Below are 21226 nucleotides of genomic sequence, written 5' to 3' on the forward strand. Positions count from 1 at the left end.
ATTTTTTTGAAAGCCTAGCGTGTGCTCAAGTGAAATGCTGAGGAATGAATAATTATGAAATTATTACATAAAGTGCAGTGGTTTTATTGAAACAGACCTTTAACAAAACCCAGAGTACTCAGTGGAATATGTATGAGATACTGAAATAGGTAACTGAAATTTGGTCACTTCTTATAATGGGACACGAAAGAGAGGGGTGGGTTCAGTCACTCTTTACCTACAACACTTAATTTACTACTTTGCACACAGTAGTAGGTGTATCAACAGAGCTCTTGAGTAGTCAACTTACTTTCCCACCATATCTGACATTTAGTACAATCCTGGTTTATAGTAGAAAGAAAGAGGAGGAAGGTGGTATGAAAGGGAACAATAATTTGTAATGCCTATGCCTTCTATCAGATAAGCATGGGATTGCTTTGCGTCTACTAATTTACTGAGTTCTTAAAATGCCCCACTCAAGAGGTATTGGGAGTCTCATGTTACACAGGGGATAACTGACCACAAGAGAGGTTAACCTTGGCTCATGGCATTTAGCTAGAAAATGATCCAAACCAAGATTCAAATCCAGGTTTCTGTGAGTCCACAGTCTATATTTTCTACTCTACCATCAGGCTTTTAGAACCTGAATTCCCTACTCATTTAACTATAAGTGAATTCATTCTTTTTATCTATAAATAATTTATTTATTATAAATATTTCTTTGGAAACCTCAAAATATAGAGAAAATCATTGAGAAACTTAAACTCCTTCTCCACGGTGTCCTTCGGTGTGAGAAGAGGATCAGTGGGCTAGGCATTCTCAGAAGGATAATGCATCAGTTGTAGTGTCAGCTGAGAAAACCTACATTTCCAGTGCATGAAAATAGCATGACTTGAGTGCTTGAGAGTTTCCACATTCACATAACTTACTGGGGACCAATGGATAATATAACCACTGCAATCAATATAGGCTAACCACAAATAAAGACTTCCCAATTAAAAAAATCAAAGTAACTTGAAATCCTCATTTCTATCATGAATATAACTCTTTTGATTTACCAAGCCACTCATACAGTTTTGGGGAATGAGTACTTGCTGAGAACCTTACTCAGAGCAGTCTTCACTTCTTTATTTCTCAGTGTGTAGACGAGAGGGTTGAGCAGTGGGGTGATCACAGTGTAGGTCACTGCCATGAGCCGGTCCTTATCTGAGGAGTATAGGGATGTGGGCCTCAGGTAGATGAAGGAGGCGCAGCCATAGTGGACAATGACCACTGTGAGGTGGGAGGCACAGGTGGCAAAGGCCTTGCGCTGTCCCTCAGCTGATGCAATCTTGAGGATGGTGGAGACAATGAAAACATAGGAAATGAAGATCAGCACGAAGGGGACCAGCAAGACCAGAATACTGAGGAAGAAGATGACCATCTCCTTCAGGTTGGTGTCAGTGCAGCCTAGTTTTATGACTGGGGAAATATCACAGAAAAAGTGGTTGATCTGATTGGAGGCACAGAAGGGCACACTAAACACCAAGACATTGACAACCACAGAGATCAAGAAGCCACAGCAGCTGGAGGCTAGAACTAGCTGCACACAGGTGGCTCGGCTGACAACAAGTGTGTAGTTGAGAGGGTTGCAGATGGCAATGTAGCGATCATACCCCATTACAGCAATTAGAAAACAGTTGGTACAAGCCAAGCCCACGAAGAAGAATAGCTGAGCAGAACACCCGGAGAAAGAAATAGTCTGACATGTGGAAAGCAGGTTGGTCAGCATTTTTGGTACTGTGACCAAGGTGTAGCAGGTTTCAGAGCAGGAGAGGACAAAGAGAAAAAAGTACATAGGAGTGTGCAAAGTCCTGTCTAGCCGAATGACAGTCATGATGGTGACATTGGCCATCAGCGTGGTCAGGTAAACCAGGAGGAAGATGAAGAAGAGAAGGATCTGCAGATCCCCCAGGTTTGAGAAGCCTATAAGGATGAATTCAGTGATCATGCTCTGGTTCTGTCTTGTCATTGGTCAGTGGGAATCAGATTCACACATCCTGAAATTATGAACAGAGAGAATCTGACAAAAGGGAAATGCCCCAAATATTTGTGTTTCTGCACAAAGCTGAAAATATTGGCTTGAAGACATGAGTAGCAAACCCTTAAGCACAGTGATCATAGGATGGAGGAAAGCAGGAGGCAGGGGAAGTGACCTAAAATATGTCCCAATTTAAGGACACCTGAAATTTCATACACAGTCTGCTAAATCAAGAAGTGATTTAGAGCTCATCTCACCTAATCCTGTCATTTTATGGAAGAAGAAAGGGAGGCACAAAAAGATCAAGCCATTTATTTAACCCACATGAGAACAACAGCCCTCAGAAATCACTTACCTGAAAAGCATTCTTATGACCGTTTCAGAAAAAAACAAAAACCAATGAAAAGTGTTCTATCCAGCCCCTCCTATGTTGGCCTCAAATAGTGTTTGCTTAGATACAATGAAGTATTTTTTAATATTATTAATTAAAAGTGTAGAGATTATTTATGATAAATAATCAGTTGTGAAGCCTTTGGGACAGGCGTAGAATGATCCCACATATTGGGATTTTCTTTGTCATGATTGCATGGGAATTTGGGATTAAGAGGCTAAGTAGAGCTCCAACTCAGTGCAAAGGGTGACGAGGTCTCCATTCTTCCAGAATGTTCTAAGAACAACTCTCCCCATTATCTGTGTGAAGATCTGTCATTTAATCTGAGAGCACGTAGTGCTGAAAGCTCCCGACTAGGCTGAGACAAGCAGACAATCTTTATATTAGAAGAAGCTCAGGAATCTCCTCAATTTGCACCCAATTCTGTGAACTTTTTATATAAACCTGGGATATATGTCTAGTCCCCACAGTCAAGATCCAATTATAAGAAACCCTCAGACACAGCGCAGGCTGCTCTCTTGCTACGTGTCTTCATTGTCGAGAACCTTCTTATTCAGAAATGAACCAGATATGCCTCCTTGACTCATGCAGCCCTAGCTTTGGAAGTGTCCCCTGCTGACACCTGCAAGGGGTTCTTTTTATCAGTGACAACCCTTTAGTTATTGGAGTAGTGATCATATCCCTTTAGGGGTCTCATTTTCCTCCTAACACTCTTAGTTCTCTCAATTATTTTTCATGACATTATTTCTGGAAGTCTCTGTCCTGATCATCGCCTCAGGTATTTTACTCCTGAGCATTACAACACACGTCTGGCTTCAGCTGTAGAAATGTGGCTTGTCCATGACCATTATACATCACTAATTTCCCTCCCTCTGTCTTCACAATTAACATTAATTTCTTTTCCTACTGTTCTTTATCCCCCACAGTCAATATTTATCCCTGCTACAAAACCCCAGCTTAATACTGATCTCCAGAAAGGCTTCTCTGAGTAGCTGTAAGACTTTGATACTGTGTGTGTCTACTTCTCTGTCCATTTGTTCTGGGACCATGTGTTGGAACCAAAGCAGAGAAAGGCCGGCAAGGACACAGAAGCTAGACTGTGAGGCTGGGACCATGACTCTGACACTGACCAGCTTTATGACTGTGGAAATCACCTCAGGCTTTCATCTGAGATGGCAATAATATGAGCAGAAACCATTTCATGAGCACCAAATGCTCACAGTTAAGTCCCTGACTCAGAGTGAACACTCAGGAAGTGCTAGCTGTATCTCACCCACATGCCTCACATTACAAATTGGGAAACTGAGGCCCAGAGAGGTAAAGTGTAAAGTTCTAAGTTGTGTAGCATTTTAGAAGCAGAGGTGAGACTGTACCCCAAATATCTAAAACTCTCCCATCCTGGGCTCTGTCTTCTCATTAACTTGGGTTCTATTTTTGAGATTTCCTCTGTACTGTGTGTTTACATACCAGTGGCTGGGGAAACAGATCAGTGTGTCCTTTACTCTGTGGGACCCCATGAGGCAGTCTGCCCCTCCTGCCTCTCCTTCTTCCACCTTCACTGTGTCACCAAAGCTTTCCTTCTGCTAAAGTACACATCTGTGCTGCCATTCAGGATGTGTCCTCCTATTTCCTGGTTCAGGTCTGTTTTAGAAATAGTTGCCAATTTTATACTCGTAACCTTTTCCTCCCTTTTTTCTCTCCTTATCGAGATGGCAAAACTTGTTCACTGGACCATTGGATCTTTGTTCCCCATGTTTCCCCCTGGATCCTGATGCTCTGGCCCAGCTCACCTGTGCATGGTGTCCACCAGTTGTTCTGCCTCTGAGTCTTCCCATGGGGCCCAGGACTTTTGTAGACTGAGAGGAAAGTCTGGGGCTCCGGCCACAATGCAAGGGAAACACATTTCGAGGCGGAGTTGCTGCCCAATCCCAGGTTTCCTTCTGTGTCCTGTCACAGTATAAAGGGAGAGACAAACAGGCAAACTCTCTAAGAACATCAAGCAGGATTTTCTTTCTAGAATTAATTGGAGGAAGTTCAGGGGCTATGAGCCTTTAAAGAGGAAAGAAAGCTCTGTTTGCTGTATGGACTGGAGATAAGTGGACAGCCTCCATCTCACCAGCCCTGTATTCCTGGTGGCAGAGGTGGCAGTGAAATCCCTGGGTCTTATAGAAGCAGGGGACCCCAAGGGGATTGAGGCCTTGGAGGGAAGTACTTTTTGGATTCTGGGCATAAAAAACTTGAGATAAAAAGAATTAAATAAATTATGTACTTTACTTGATCTCTGTAGAGAATGGATAGCTTTGAATACTATGATTTTTTTCCCCCACAGGTCATTCATTTTGGCTCAAGGTCCCATTTGCTCAATGAAATAAGGCAATATAACTCACTTTATCATTGGCCTCATAGATTCTGCATATAGATTAAGTGTTTTAAGGGATTACATAAATGCCTTCTTTGACAAATATCATAATTTCCTCCTTTTTCAAGTGTGCTTGTTGAATAAACCAGATAATTATTTTTCTGTATCTCTCCTGCTTCATGCATCTTTGCTATGCTTGCATTCCAAGGGGGCACAAATTCTAAACTTTTTGACATTTCTCTGTTAGATTCATCTTTTCACAGACATGTTTTAATTCAGATATTCAACTATGCATCTGTCAATTCATTAATTTAATCATTATGCATTAAGTACTAATGTCATTCCAGGCACTCTGGTGATTGTTTTGTGGGGAGGGCTTCGCAAAGAGGGAAATGACATAGCCCATGATGGTGGTGGTTCATGGGCCACATACACATGAGCTTCCTGCAGTTCATGGGAAGATGCCTGTCATTGGATTTACCCAGGATCTTCTGGGTAAGAAGTATTTGGGGTGGGGTTTGGGAATAGTTTGTACTTGGTTCAAGTGATTTCTTTTCCTCTTAGCATGTTTAGAACTACAGTCCTTTGTCTGAAAAGAATGTGATGTTTAGAAGGGGAGATGGAGAAATAAGGCAAAGAGGGCTAAGACTGAGGCCCACTGAGGATGCTGCAGCATTACCCATGCCCAGGGGCCAAACAGTGGGTCTCAAACTCCTCAAATTTCCCTTACACATCTCTCCCTTCCAATAGGATGCCTCTTCCTGCATGATTCAGGATTTTGGGGCTATGTAAGGAGGGAAGAAATCATAGATTTCTTTCTTGTTTTAATTTTTAATTTTGAGAAATATAAGGTTCTCATTGATAGACGTATTCTGTGGGCTAATAGAAATAAAGAGTCTTGTCAGTGTTGATCTGATTTCTGAGGAGGAGGACACAGGTACTTGAAAGAATTGTTTCAATTGATAGGTCATTTTAGAGAGGGGGCAAAGGACTGTACCATCAAGGTTTCCTTGCTTCTCACTTCCATACTGCAGCTCCGATATTAAGAGCAGCTTTGTGAGCAGCTACTAGGCACCATCCGTATCCATTCACTAGTGCATATAGGCTTGTGATAAGCTCATCGTTCAGACCACATTATGTGCACTTTCAGAAGGAACCCAAGGAGAGCACAGTGGTCCTGCTGAGCTGAGGAGTGTAAATCGGCCTAAAGTGAAAAAGCTTGAGGAGGTAAAGCAGCTGTACTCTGAAAGCAGAATATGAGGGAGGTGGGCCAATTTAGGGAGAGTGTAGTCACCTTCTCTCACCACACAAGATGATTACACTATTACTGACTCTATTCCCTATGCTGTGCTTTTCATCCTCATGACTTATTTATTTTGTAACGGGAAGTTTGTACCTCTTAAATCCCTTCACTGATTTTGTCACCACCCACCCTCTCCCCTCTGGCAACCACCAGTTTGTTGTCTGTATTTATGAGTCTGAATCTGTTTCTTTAGTTTGTTTGTTTGTTAGTTTTGGTTTTTAGATTCCACATTTGAAGTAATAATTAAAGAAAAAAACATCACACACAATAAGCACAATTTAGAAACAGGTGGACCAGATTATCAAGACATGCTATAGAGCAACACTGAGCCGGTAATAGTGGCATAAGACTAAGCACATGAATCAATGGGACAGGCTGAACAATATGGACATAATACCATGCATATATCCCCGAATGATTTTCAACAAAGATGGTAAGGTTTTTCAATGAAGAAAGGATAGTCCTTTCAACTTACTGTGATGGACATATTGGATGTATATATGAAAAAATACAAATCTTGACTTTTACCAAAAGTCACGCACAATTTAACTAAAAATGTCAAAAAGCTATAACTAATTTCAGGAAAAAAACCCAGAAAATCTGCAACTTGGAGTAGACAAATATTTATTAGGTAGGAGACAGAAAACATGAAATATATAAAGAAAGAGGTGATAAATTGAACTACATCAACATTAAAAATGTTGTTATTCTAAAGTTAGATATTGTTAATGGGTGCACAACTCTGATTATACAGACAACTATTGAATGATACACTTTAAAAGTGTAAATAAAATGTTTTGCAAGTTATGTTTCATTAAAACTATTATGACAAACACATAATTAATAAAATTAAAAGGAGTAGGAGAACATATTTGCAAAGTTTATATCTAGTAAAGAACTTTTATCCAGCATACAAAACTATCTCTTGCAAAGGAAAACAAGGAAGACAAACTTGTTAATGAAAATATTGTCAAAGCTTTGAACACATACTTCATTAACAAGAAACAACAAATAGCCAAAAGCACATGAAAGACTGCCTAACATACTAAGTCTTCAATAAATGCATAATAAAAGTACTGTGAAATGTCACTATCCATATGGGATGTTGAAAAGATGGACAGTAGGTGAAGAAGTGAGGATGTGAGAGAGCAGGATACCTCCTGCATTGCTGGTGGAAATTAGTCACCATACAGCCTTTCTGGAAAACAGTGCCAATTTATAAGCAGCTAAATTTACCTCTAGCAGATGGCACAGCCATTGCTCTCATAGATACTTACCCAAGATAAATGAACATATATATCTACACAATGAATTGGAGACTCATTTTATAAGAGTTTTACTCTGATTAGCCTCAAACTGGAAACAATCAAAATGTCCCCCAACAGTTCAACAGATGAATAAATTGTGGTATATTTGTAAAAGGAATGCTATTAAGCAATAAACAGAAAGTTGATGAATGCAACAACATGAGTGAGTCTCAAAAACTATGCTCAGTGAAAGAAATAAGACACAAAAATGAACATACTCTTTGATTTCACATATATGAAATTATGGGAAAGAGTAAGCCATTCAATAAAAAAGCAAGATTAGTATTTTTTTTTTAAGATTTTATTTATTTATTTGAGAGCGAGAGAATGAGAGACAGAGAGCATGAGAGGGAGGAGGGTCAGAGGGAGAAGCAGACTCCCTGCCGAGCAGGGAGCCCAATGCGGGACTCGATCCCGGGACTCCAGGATCATGACCTGAGCTGAAGGCAGTTGCTTAACCAACTGAGCCACGCAGGCGCCCCAAGATTAGTATTTTTCTAAGGACCAAGGCTGGGTGGGTTTGACCACAAAAGGATAGAAAGGAACTTTGGGGGGTTGTAGAAATGTTCTATAACTTGACTGGGTGGTTGTCACTTGGATGTATACATTTTTTTCCAAACTCAAAAACTGTAAATTTAAATTAGGAACATTTTATGGTACGTAAATTAAATCTCCATAAGGTTAGTTTTCAATGTAAAAAGTATTTTAATAAAAATAGAAGTGCAGGGACTCCTGGGAGGCTCAGTCGTTAAGTGTCTGCCTTCAGCTCAGGTCGTGGTCCCAGTGTCCTGGGACCGAGCCCCACATCAGGCTCCCTGCTAGGTGGGAAGCCTGCTTCTCCCTCTCCCACTCCCCCTGCTTGTGTTCCCTCTCTCGTTGTGTCTCTCTCCGTCAAATAAAATCTTAAAAAAAAATAGAAGTGCAAGGGGATCGCTTCATTTTTTAATTTTTTTAGAGAGCAAGACCACCAGTTGGGGCGGGAGGGGTGGGTAGGAGGAGAGAAATCATCTTAAACAGGCCCCATACTCAGTGCAGAGCCCCACACAGGGCTTGATCTATGACCCTGAGATCATGACTTGAACCAAAATCAAGAGTTGTATGCTTTACACCAGGCACCCTTAAATGGAACACTTTAATTCAAAGTCCAAATGCAGTTTTTTAAAGACTTATTTATTTATTTTAGAGAGAGAGCAGGAGGAAGAGGTAGAGGGTGAGAGAGAATCTCCAGCAGACTCTCAGCTAAGTGCAGAGTCTGATGCAGGGCTTGATCTCACAACCCAGAGATCATAACCTGAGCCAAAATCAAGAGCTGGACACTTAGCCAACTGAACCACTGGGGCACCCCTCAAATAAAATTTTTGAACCAAGTAGTTTTACAAATCTATAAAAAAAATGGGGGAGAAAGAAAAATAGGAAAATGTTATCAGCAGAAAATTTCCAAAAGTTGAATAAGAATAACTGATATATTTATGTAAAATGTTTTACCCTACTAATATGTAATCAAAGAAATATAAAAGGAGACAACATATAATTTTTATCTTTCATCTGCTATAACTGATCTTTTTTTAAAAAAAAAGCACTGTGTACGTCAAGGAGAAATTAACATGTCCACATGTAATTGGTGAAAGTATACATTTACATAGCCTTTGTAGAATTTGTCAATATGATGCATATGGAAATTTGAAATGCAAATAGATTTTGACTCAGTAATTTCATTCTGTGAATAATGTTAAGAAGATGGTTAACAATTGCTCCAAGGACAATTTCATTTTTTTGTTACAAGACCAAAAGTCTGGGAACTTTATTACATCAAATAAAAAGACATTTATAATATTACACATATAGATAAGAAAAACTCAAGCTCCTGTATCTATTACAAAGATTGAGGTAGAATTATACAGAGTTGTTTTCTGAGAATCAATCAGATTCTACTTGTGGTATTTAAAGTAATGAAAGGCTTGATAGAGGAATTAGAAACTTACACATTTATGTACTGAAGGCTGGGAGAGTGAATGTCAGGAGGCTTGTTCTTGACTTTCAGCATTGAAAGGATTGTAGGGAGCCTCTACCTATGGTCTTGGATGATGCAGCCCTGATGAGTGATGCTCAGGAAATCCAAAAGCCAAGGGTAAAAGCCTATATCTACCACCTGACAAGTGCTCACATAACATGTTCCCAGAAAAAAAACTAACTTTCTTTCTCTTCCATTATTTGTATACTTCTAAACATATCTGAAATTCTCCTGGCAAGTGACGGGGTTCAGGAGAGTTTCCACCTCCCACTCCCCCAGAATGTGACACTTTGGCATGTGGGTTATTTTGAGCTGAAGGCCCTTGAGACCCTGTGGGCTCAAGACAAACTTTGGTCCTCCCTTAACCACACAGAAGAATCTAAATTGGGGGTCTTTCCCAAAATATGAGTTATTAACAGATAAATTTTATCTGAATGACCCATCTACATGGTAGGGCAAACATCTAATTACCAAACATCTGCTCTTCTTATCACCCTATGAAGTGCATTCCTTTCCTCTGAAACCCAGAGCCCTACCCCTTCTCCTTAGGTCACAATGACATACATACCTCCTTTTGCCTGACTGTCTTTGGATTCCCATGTCTATGTGGATTTTCCACATGTATACCTATTAATTTTAATTGACTTTCTCCTGTTAATCTGTCTCATGTCAATTTCTTAATCCAGCTAGAAGGACCTTCCAGAGGACAGGAAGTGTTGGTCCCTGACCCCTGACACAAAGAACCAGGACAGACTCCAGGATTTTGATAGGAGAGTACAGCAAAGAGAATCAGAGAAGAATAAGTATGATATGAAGTATCAACAAAATATAACCAGCACAGTTTCCCATTTGGATATTCAACATCCATACATACCCTTCTTTTCATGTCTACCTTTTCAAACAGTAGTAACTAATATCATGCAAATATGTCTCACACAGAGAGTGGCCCCATTCATCTTCATAAAAGGGAGACACAGAGTGTCACAGGTTAAGTATTCCTTGATGGTCTTTCTTTAAAGTTTGAATTATGATGCTTACCACCAGCAACACACCTTATATATACCAGCATATTAAGAGAGGAGGGGAATGGTTAACATATACAAATATATACAAAAGTAAACAAGAAAATAAAACAGCTACTGTAATCCTCATTTCTGGAATTCATCACAAGATTCTCATAGTTATTTATGATTGTTTTCTTTCACCTATTGAACATTCTTTTGAGCTTAGCTAGCACCTTAACATTCCCTAAGGATCTGGTCATGGGTGGCTTTGCCTAAATGAGGTTGCTCCAATCAAAATTTGCCTTTGTATGTGAAGTAATAAAAGGTACCCTACCATCTCTCCTAGATTCTACACATGCTCTTCTCTACCCTAGGACTGTAGTAGTGACCCTATTTTCCTTAAAAAATAGTACCCACAAAGGAAGATAGCAAGAGAGGAAGAAAGGAAGGAAGAAACCAACTACAAAAAAGTAAAAAAACAATGAACCAAAGGGCAAGAGTCTTTCCCTAGTCACTTTAAATGTCAATGGAGTAAATACTCTAAAAATAAGACAGAGTGGCTGAATGAATAAAAAAACAAAACAAAACAAAACAAAAAAACAAGAACCAACAATATCCTGCCTACAAGAGACTTGCTTTAGCTTTTAGGACACACATGGGCTAAAAATGAAGGGATGGAAAAACATATTCCATGAAGGACAGGGGTGGCTCTCTTCATACCAGACAAAACAAGCTAGAAGTCAAAAACTGTCACAAGAGACAAACATCATTATATAATGATAAAAGTGTTGATTTAACAGGAAGATATAACAATTATAAATAATGCTCATCCTACATCAAAGCACCTAAATATATAAAACAAATATTGACATATCTGAAGGGAGAAAGAGACAACAATTCGATAATAGTAGATGTCAATACCCCACCCTCCATAAAAGGATCATTCAGACAGAAAGTTGGGAAAGAAATAGAAGAATAAAACAACAGAATAGAAAAAATAGATCTAACAGACACAGAACTTCACACCCAACTGCAGAAGAATATACTTTTTTTTTTCAAGTGTACATGGAAAATCCTCCCAGATAGATCACATGTTAGGTCACAAAACAAGTCTTAACAAATTAAAGAGCAAAATCATTCCAAGTATTTTTTCTGACTACAATGGAATGAAACCAGAAATCGGTAACAGTAAGAAAATGGGAAAATTCACCAATATCTGGAAACTAAACAATGCACACTTACAATCATTGGGTCAAGGAGGAAATCAAAAGGGAATTTAAAAAATATCTTGAGACAAACAAAAATGAAAATACGATATACTAAGATGTACGGGATGCAGCAAAAGCAGAATTAAGATGAAAGTTTATAGCCTCCACACTGTTTTCCAAATGGCTATATTGATTTGCATTCCCACCAACAGTGTAAGAGGTTTCCCCTTTCTCCACAACCTCTCCAACATTTGTTGTTTCTTTCCCTGTCCATTTTTGCCATTCTAACTGGTGTAAGGTGGTATCTCAATGTGGTTTTAATTTGAATTTCCCTGATGGCTAATGATGATGAACATTTTTTCATGTGTCTGTTAGCCATTTGTATGTCTTCTTTGGAGAAGTGTCTGTCCTCAAAAAGTTAAAAATAGAGCTACCCTATAACCCAGCAATTGCACTACTGGGAATTTACCCCAAAGATACAGATGTAGTGAAAAGAAGGGCCACATGCACCCCAATGTTCATAGAAACAATGTCCACAATAGCCAAACTTTGGAAAGAGCTGAGATGCCCTTCAACAGATGAATGGATAAAGAAGATGTGGTTCATATATACAATGGAATATTAGTCATCAGAAAGGATGAATACCCAACTTTTTCATCAACATGGATGGGACTGGAGGAGATTATGCTAAGTGAAATAAATCAAGCAGAGAAAGTCAATTATCATATGGTTTCACTTATTTGTGGAACATAAGGAATAGCATGGAGGATATTAGGTGAAGGAACGGAAAAATGAAGGGGCGGGGGGGAATGAAAGGGGAAGATGAACCAAGAGAGACTATGGACCCTGGGAAACAAACTGAGGGTTTTAGAGGGAAGGAGGGTGAGGGGATGGGTGAGCCCGGTGATGGGTATTAAGGAGGGCACATATTGCATGGAGCACTGCGTGTTATGCACAAACAATGAATCATGGAACACTACATGAAAAACTAATGATGTACTGTATGGTGACTAACATAATAAAAAAATTAAAAATTAAAAAAGATTTTAAAAAAGAATGTTTATAGTCATAAATGTCTAAAGAAGAAAGATCTCAAACAAACAACCTGACATTACACCTTCAGGAACGAGAACAAAAAGCACAAAAAACTAAGTCCAAAGTTAGCAGAGGGAGTAAAATAATAATAATTAGAGAAGTAAATACTAGCAAGAGAATATAAAAGAAAGATCAACAAAATTAAGAGCTACTTTTTTTGAAAACCAAAATAAAAAGAAAATCGACAAAACCTTCAACAAACTAATTGGAAAAAAAAAGAGAGAAGACTCAAATAAATAAAATAAAATAAAAGAAGAGACATTTCAATCTATGCCTCAGAATCAGAAAAGATAATAAAGGACTATTATGAACAACTATACAACTAAATTTGGATAGTCTAGAAAAATGGATAAATTCCTAGAAACATATAATCCAAAACTGTCTCAGGAAGAAATAGAAAGCTTGAGAAGACCTTACAAATAAAAGATTGGTCAATAATCAAAAAGTTCCAAACAAGAAAAACCCAGGACCAGATGGTTTCATGGGTGCATTCTAGCAAATATGCAAAGAAGAATTAACACCAATCCTTGTAAACTCTTCCAAAAAAAAAATAGAAGAGGGAAGATTTTCAAACTCATATCATGAAGGTAACATTACCCTAACACCAAAGCCAAAGACACCACAGAAATACTATGGACTAAAATCACTGATAAGCAAAATGCTGGGAAACTGAATTCAATAACACACTGAATTATTTTTTTTATTATGTTCAATTAGCCACCATATAGTACATCATTAGTTCTTGATGTAGTGTTCAACAATTCATTAGTTCTGAATAATATACAATGCTCATCACAGCACGTGCCTTCCTTAATACCCATCACCCAATTACTCCATCTCCCCACCCCTCTCCCCTCTGTACCCTCCATTTCTTTCCTGGAGTCCAGAGTCTCTCATGGTTTGTCTCCCTCTCTGATTTCCTCCCATCCAGTTTTCCCTCCCTTCCCCTCTGTTCCTCCATGCTATTCCTAATGTTCCACATATGAGTGAAACCATATGATAATTTGTCTTTCTCTATTTGACTTATTTCATTTAGCATAATCCCCTCCAATTCCATCCATGTCGATGCAAATAGTGGGTATTCATCCTTTCTAATTGCTGAGTAATATTCCATTGTATATATGGACCACATCTTCTTTTTCCATTCATCTGTTGAAGATCATTCCGGCTCCTAACTTACACATCTATAAGCTAAATTTAAATTTTTATATCAAGGAAATGTTTTCAGAAAAATAAAACCAATTCTGTAGCAATCACACACACAAAAATAGGAACAATTACCCTAGCTAGTGTAACAAGACCCTTTCTGCCTGCAGATCACTTGTACAGTAAAACAAAGTAGACTGAAGTGGCCAAGGGCACGTCTCAATTTTCAACTTTGTGTTTCCTACAGAGGCAACACTCCTTTGAGAAATAATGCTTCTAAACTACAAAGCTCAACCTTATGTGTGTCAGTCATTCAGGGTGTAATGGAAGGAGCTGTGTCCAACTCCTCCCACACTGATTCCCAGACTCACACATGCTTGGTGCTGGAGAGTGGGCACAGTACATTGTTTAGAGGATGCAGTAGATTCATGGGGCTCCATCAGGGGTGGTCACACACTTGGTGCTTCTACTGAGCCTTCAGGAAGCCATTTCCTTATTCTACCAGGACATCTCCTTTGTGTGATGGGGTACATAGAGGAGGTCTGTTTCCCAGTATTATTCACTAAATAATCACGGTTTTCTTATTGACATGTGAGGTCATTTCTGTTGTCAAAAAATGCACAGATGCATTTCTGAGCTCTCCTCTCTGTCTCTCTGTACTGTTTATCTCTCCTTGTTGCCACAGCATGCTCTTTTTTTTTTATTACTGAGGCATCTCACTCCTGGGAAGAGTGAGACTCTATATGACCCATCTTTTCAAAATTGTCTTATTATTCCATGTAAACCTTAGAAATTTGATTATCAGGTTGCCTTCGTGATTCATGCTGGGATTTGGACCAGACTTATACTCATTTTGGATTCTCTTGGATGAAAGTGAGAACTTTATGTTTCATCACTCTACTAAAAAACATTTCTAGGGGCGCCTGGGTGGCTCAGTTGTTAAGCATCTGCGTTCGGCTCAGGTCATGATCCCACGGTCCTGGGATCGAGCCCCACATCGGGCTCCCTGCTCTGTGGGGAGCCTGCTTCTCCCTCTCCCACTCCCCCTGCTTGTGTTCCCTCTCTCACTGTGTCTCTCTCTGTCAAATAAATAAATAAAATCTTAAAAAAAAAAACTTTAAAAAAAAACAACAAAAAAAACATTTCTAGACAACAAGCAATTTAATGATAGAACTCAACTAGAGTGATGATGCTTGTTAAAATTTAGCTTTTGGCAGAGTATCTCAATATCCCTAATGAGAATTTCTATGGACAAGAACCTGAGAAGATGAATTGTAATTAAGCCCTTTTTTGACTCTAAGAAACACTGAAGTTGAGAATCACTGGACAGATACACTATTTTCCTTACTTAAAACTCAATGAAAAATTCCCACTTGTTTTGTAGAATACAGTTTCAATTGTGGTGATTTCTCCTACAGAATCCACTATGCACGGACTCAATTTCCAATGCAGACTTGAGCTAATTATGCTCCTGGCTCCTTCTCCCCAGGTTCCTCAGAAAAGCCTACCTTTGAGAACCTGGTGACATTAATTCTCCAAAATAGACTTGATTTCTAATTAACCCCAAGACAACATCTCCAGTAATAGATCTAGCCTCAGGAGTCCAACGATCACAGTACATGCTTCTAATAACCACACTGTATGGTGGTCATCAGAACTTCACCAGACAGTGAGTTTGGCTGGAGAGGCCCCGGGTCCTGATGAGTGGCAGAGGCTTCCTCTATCGATGCAGATGAGAGCTTCTACTTCAGGGCAGATTCACTCTCTTCTGGCGTCATTTCTTCAGTTTCCGAACTCTGGCTTAGAATCTACTTGTCAAGTGGTCCCAGATACTGAATAGCTCCTTCTGTCTGAATTGAAAGGAGGAGAGCAATGTAGGTACTTTCTAAATAGCAGGAATATTGATGTAGTCTGGGGATTTGTGGGGTGTGAGCCTGATTGATGGGTAGGGCTTGTGAACATCAAGCTCCTCAAGGAGATCAGTGATGGCAGTTTCAGTAAGTGGCAGGGTTAAGAAGGAGAATCAGGGGCTACTTTTAACTTAAGGTCCTAAGAGTGATGAGGTGTGGTCCATAGAGTTCTATGAATTTTCACAATGTTTAGACTGGGTCAGTTTGGCTCCCAGTTAGATTTTCTTTTCTTTCTGACTAGTTGACTCATGGATTAAAAGAAACAGATCCTGAATCTCCACTTCTCTCTTTGACATGTACTCATGATGTCTCTTTTTAGCTATAATTGAAATCCGATACTCAGACTCCATTTTAATAGAGCAAGTTCAGGTTTTTCATGTGTATCTAAGAAGATAAAAATTTTACTTCTTTATTCTCTGATGCTGCCTATGTAACTTCGCTCAGATTATTGATTGATGCTTTCCCTAAGATAAATATCTGGATATCTCAAAAGTGTTGCATCTGAAAGATGTGTAGATTTGCCCCCTTTTGGAGGAACCCAGGACCCTCCTATTTTGAGTTACTACTTAAATCCTGATTACATAATATCCCAATGGTGTATCTAAGGAGTCAGAAAAATAAGGTATGCAAGTGTCATCTCCTAGAATTGTAACCTGAATGCTATCCATAGGTTCTAGAATATAAGGGCATGTCAGGGATCATCATTTAGAGCATCTTGGACTCCCCGAGTTGAAAAGACTCTTGGGGTCAGTACTCCACTCTCGCTCTAAGTCAAAACTCCTTCTGCAAGATAGTGCTCAAGGAGCTTCTGCCTAAGTACTTTTCCATGCATCTGGCCAGTTTATTACACTTATTGCTTACCCTAGCCCCTTTAATTTTAAAGTAAGGAGATGGAAAAAAAATAAAAAATAAAGTAAGGAGATGGAACATCCTTAGTTTATGTGTGTCTTAAATGAAGTGTCTTGCTCAAAGTTACACAAAGCGACTTAACCTAGAGATCTTCTCAGGTCAAATGGAGGGACCTTTTACCTTAATTTTATAGCCTGTGGGTATTTGGCTGGAAGATCTTTTTAATTTTTCTGCTCTTATATCTTTCTATGCACAGTACAGATTTAACATACTGTAGTGGTCTCTGATGTTTTCTTGAGCAGATGAGGGCCATTTCCTCAGATGGACTGTGCTTCTGAGTTCCCATATACCACAAAAGGGGTAAATATACCTGTAACACAGTCCATTTAGATGGTGGGGTTATATTAATAGTATGTGGAAAAAAGAGTCCACTTAACTGAAATCAGCTGTTCCATGGGTCTGAGTGACAAATAATTCAGACAATTATTTTGGATTTGGGTAGATACATGTCCTTCAGAATCGAGAGAATTCCAGGCTCTGTGGTCTACTCCATATGTTATACTCAGTGGAGTTAGGGTATGGTGGGAATTGGATGTGCATTAGGTGAATGGAGATCCAGAAAAATTTTGGGAAAGTTCTAAGGCAAGGACAAGCAATGAGTATACATTTAGATTTACCTCAGAGTCTTGAAATACAGAAATCCATTTGTCCCGGTGAGCGTGTTATGTATGCACACTCTCTCATTGATTTGTTTCTCTAAATATAGAAAATACACAGCTATTATACACATACATATTTATATAATGGGTATAGACATGGTAAATATATACTTTATATTTAACAGAACTAGATAGTTATGGCATGAAAAATCCCTATTATTTGTTAAAGAGCTTTAATATGAGCCAATGTGAGTACCTCATATTAACTTCAAATAAATGAATAATTATACCTATTTAAGTTTAGGACCAGTCTCTAGCCAGTAAGAAAAGATGAAAATTTATTATCTCCAAGTTCTAATGATAGATACAATGAGTTTCAGAAGTTTATCATCATTTACCTTAGAATCTAGAAATCTAGCATTTACTATTGTCTAGAAGAACCCAAAAACTCAAATTCTGGTAGCAGATGCAAATGATTCCTCAACAGAAATTGATGTATCTGTATATAAATATACTGAAAAATGTCTAAATAGAAACTGGATGCAACTGATAAATAAAGGCCAGGTGATTTTGCTTACAGAGAACACTTTCTTTACTTTCTAGTCTTGGACAATTGGGAAATACACCCATGAAAAAATTATCTGATATTAGTCCTAAAAATGACTTTAGAAATGATCCTTTCTAGCAGCTTGCAGACTGTGTTTAGTAGCAGAATATTCAAAACATATCTTATATTGTGGATATAATAATCTTGTTGACATAACAATATATAAAAGACATAAAGTCTGATTTATGGCATGGCACTGGTATCTGTAAAACTGACCAATTATCCCATTCTTTTTCATGCTCTATGACAAGCTCTGAGCCATTTCTGGAAAACTCTGTTCTCTGAGTTTCTCTGAGGCACAGAAAATGGGAAAACGGAGGTGAACTGCAAATGCCACAAAAGTAATGAATCTCTTTTTACCACCCTGGTGACTCTTCTCTTCCTGGAATAGGGGACATTCTTCTTTAAACCAGTGCTGTCTTCTGTTCCACTCTTGGCAAGGCTCCCAGTGTGGAGCCTCCAGGAATGTCCCTAATTACTCTGTTAGTCAGTCTGTCAGAAATAACACCAAAAGTTTTTTTTTTTTTCTTGTTGTTTTGGTTACTGCCATAAGATTGTTGCAATGAATAATTGACATGAGTATATGATGTTCTTACCACAGATCTTAGCATATAATAAGTCATCAACAAACACAATTCTCCTTACACATTTGCTAGGGAATTCTTCCTCTCCCTTTCCATTTTTTGGTTGGACAAACTGAGGTTCACATGTTGTGTCCAAACACAACTCATTCCTTCATTGTACATTCTGACCAAGTTCAGATGGCTAAAATTAAACACATTTTTTCACTTTTGGAAAGCTAGTTTCCTTGGGATGCTAGTAAAAAGACAAACACAGTAATCCCTAGGTAAGATACAGGTAAAACCAATGAGACAGATCCTTAATCCTTGGCTAGAAAGATACCATAGTCTTAGTCTTAGAGAAAGCCTCCTAATTGGCTCAGTTCCTCTGTTGTATATTCAGCCTTAATTCTTTTCTTAGCAGACCTTTCTGAGGAGGGGAATGAAGGACTTGACTGCCTACAGACTTTGTGCTGATTTTCCCATAATTTCTACTCTCCTTCCTGGAACCTGGTCTCTGTCTCTGTCTCTGTCCCTGACTCTCCTCTGTGGGGGTGCTCTGCATGGAGCAGGACAATGAGACCCTGGTGAGGGAGTTCATCTTCTTTGGCTTCTCTTCTCTGGCCGGGCTGCAGCGACTGCTCTTCATAGCCTTCCTGCCCCTCTACCTGTTCACTCTGGGCACCAATGCCATCATCATTGCCACTATCATGCTGGACAGAGCCCTTCACACCCCCATGTACTTCTTCCTTGCTGTCCTCTCCTGCTCTGAGACCTGCTACACCTTCGTTATTGTACCCAAGATGCTGGTGGACCTGCTGGCCCAGAAGAAGACCATCTCCTTCTTGGGCTGTGCCATCCAGATGTTCACCTTCCTCTTCCTTGGCTGCTCTCACTCCTTCCTGCTGGCAGCCATGGGTTATGACCGCTACGTGGCCATCTGTAACCCTCTGCGCTACACGGAGCTCATGGGACATCGGGTGTGTGTGGGACTAGTGGCTGCTGCCTGTGCCTGTGGCTTTACTATTGCACAGATTATCACCTCCATGGTATTTCACCTGCCCTTCCGCTCCTCCAGCCAGCTCCATCACTACTTCTGTGACATCGCCCCTGTCCTCAAGGTGGCATCCCATCACTCGCGCCTCAGTCAGTTGGTCATATTCATGATTGGTGTGTTTGTCTTGGTCATTCCCCTGCTACTTATCCTGGTCTCCTACATCCACATCATTTCTGCCATTTTGAAGATCCCATCCTCCACCGGCAGGTACAAGGCATTCTCCACCTGTGCCTCCCATCTCATTGTGGTAACTGTTCATTATGGTTGTGCCTCCTTCATCTACTTAAGGCCCAAGTCCAGCTACTCTTCAAGTCAGGACACCCTCATATCTGTGTCCTACACCATCCTCACTCCACTGTTCAATCCAATGATTTACAGTCTGAGGAATAAGGAGTTCAAGTCAGCCCTTCGAAGAGTAATGGGCCAGACTTCATATCCCTTTAATTAAATTAATTCACTAAAATTAAATTATAACTATTCAGTGAATTGTATGCCTTTTATGTGCTTTTATTTTATCAGTTCTATGCCTATATCCAGTTCCTACTTTAGAGTTTAGTTATTTTATCTTTCAGCTTGTCATAAGTTTTTATTAAGATTTCAGTAATTTTTTACGATTTAATTTATTTGAGAGAGAGAGAGAGAGAAGAAGCAGAGGGAGAGGGACAAGCAGACTCCATCCTGAGCCTGGAGTCTGATGTGGGGCTTGATTCCACAACCCTGAGATCATTACCTAATCCGAAACCAAGAGTCAGACACTCAACCGACTCAGCACCCAGGTGCCCCAACATTTTGATAGTTTTTGAGAAATTTTCCAATTGTTTCTTTTTTAATATCTTTACTTGTGCTTTTGTTGCAAGTAAATATTTCACTTTATACAGTCAAATTGTTAGTTATTACTACTCTGAGAATTTGTCATTATCTTTAAGCTTAGTTTCCAATTTTTTCATTCAGTGATATATTTTTTCCAAGTTTTTAAATTTTTTGCATTGTATTGACATATCCACAAGATTTTTTAACATTATGTGAGTTGAAGATTCAAATCGGTTTTTCTCTATATCTTGAAGAAGTATTTATTGCGTTACTATTGTATATTGGTTGAGATCATCTTATGTTTGAAGATTTATTGAAATTCTGTGAAATAATACAGACACAGTGTCTTCTGAGGCATGGCCCTGTGGTAATATCCTCTATTTCGTCTAAGAAAAGTGACTTCTAAGCCACTTTTATATTTAGTGGATCATATATGGAATTTAGTCTTCTACAAAATTATTCATTTCATCTAGACTTTCAAAATTCTTTGTAAAATTTGTATGAAATATTCCGACATTTGAAAATTTCTTAGAAATGATTATTTTCTGTGTCATTTTATACTAAGTATAATTGTGTTTACTTTTTTTTTTTTGGTTTGTTGTCAGAGAACTTAACATACATGTGAATGAACAGTTGCATTCTAGTGTTTTTTCCCCATAATATTGTTTTTAATTTTATTTGTATTATTTGTATTTATTTGTATTTTATTTGTATAATATTTCCTTTGACTTTTCCTTTAATTTGTTGTTCTATTTAACTTACTGATGCTTTCTACGTACTTTCATTTTTTATGTCATATGTATATACGTATGTGTTAATTATATATGTCTATATAATTAAGCTGTGAGATTTCCTCTCATCTCCACTTTAAACTTAACCCACATAATCTGCTACATGAAGTGTAATTGATATTATTTCCTGGAACTTCTTTCATTTTCCTTTGTATTTCCC

At 38.8% G+C, this 21226-nt stretch overlaps 2 protein-coding genes across 2 annotated transcripts; one reads left to right on the forward strand and one right to left on the reverse strand.

The window, feature by feature from the left end:
- Positions 1 to 1045: 1045 nt before the first annotated feature.
- On the reverse strand, positions 1046 to 1990 carry LOC123845277 (olfactory receptor 10T2-like). Its single transcript, XM_045876051.1, has one exon. It carries the CDS (start codon positions 1988 to 1990, stop codon positions 1046 to 1048), a length of 945 nt encoding a protein of 314 aa, XP_045732007.1.
- A 16981-nt stretch (positions 1991 to 18971) lies between these two features.
- LOC123842318 (olfactory receptor 10K1) lies at positions 18972 to 19913 on the forward strand. The gene has a single exon (XM_045871680.2). It carries the CDS (start codon positions 18972 to 18974, stop codon positions 19911 to 19913), a length of 942 nt encoding a protein of 313 aa, XP_045727636.2.
- The last annotated feature ends 1313 nt before the right edge of the window (positions 19914 to 21226 follow it).

Source organism: Mirounga angustirostris, unplaced genomic scaffold (assembly GCF_029215605.1).
Source record: "Mirounga angustirostris isolate CCGP_5_RB_7025 unplaced genomic scaffold, mMirAng1.0.hap1 SCAF_6, whole genome shotgun sequence".
NCBI classification, from domain to species: Eukaryota; Metazoa; Chordata; class Mammalia; order Carnivora; family Phocidae; genus Mirounga; species Mirounga angustirostris.

What these genes read in the sequence shown, in the direction of transcription:
- LOC123845277 (XM_045876051.1), bottom strand. Translation starts at nt 1,990, where the DNA reads ATGACAAGACAGAACCAGAGCATGATCACTGAATTCATCCTTATAGGC.
- LOC123842318 (XM_045871680.2), top strand. Translation starts at nt 18,972, where the DNA reads ATGGAGCAGGACAATGAGACCCTGGTGAGGGAGTTCATCTTCTTTGGC.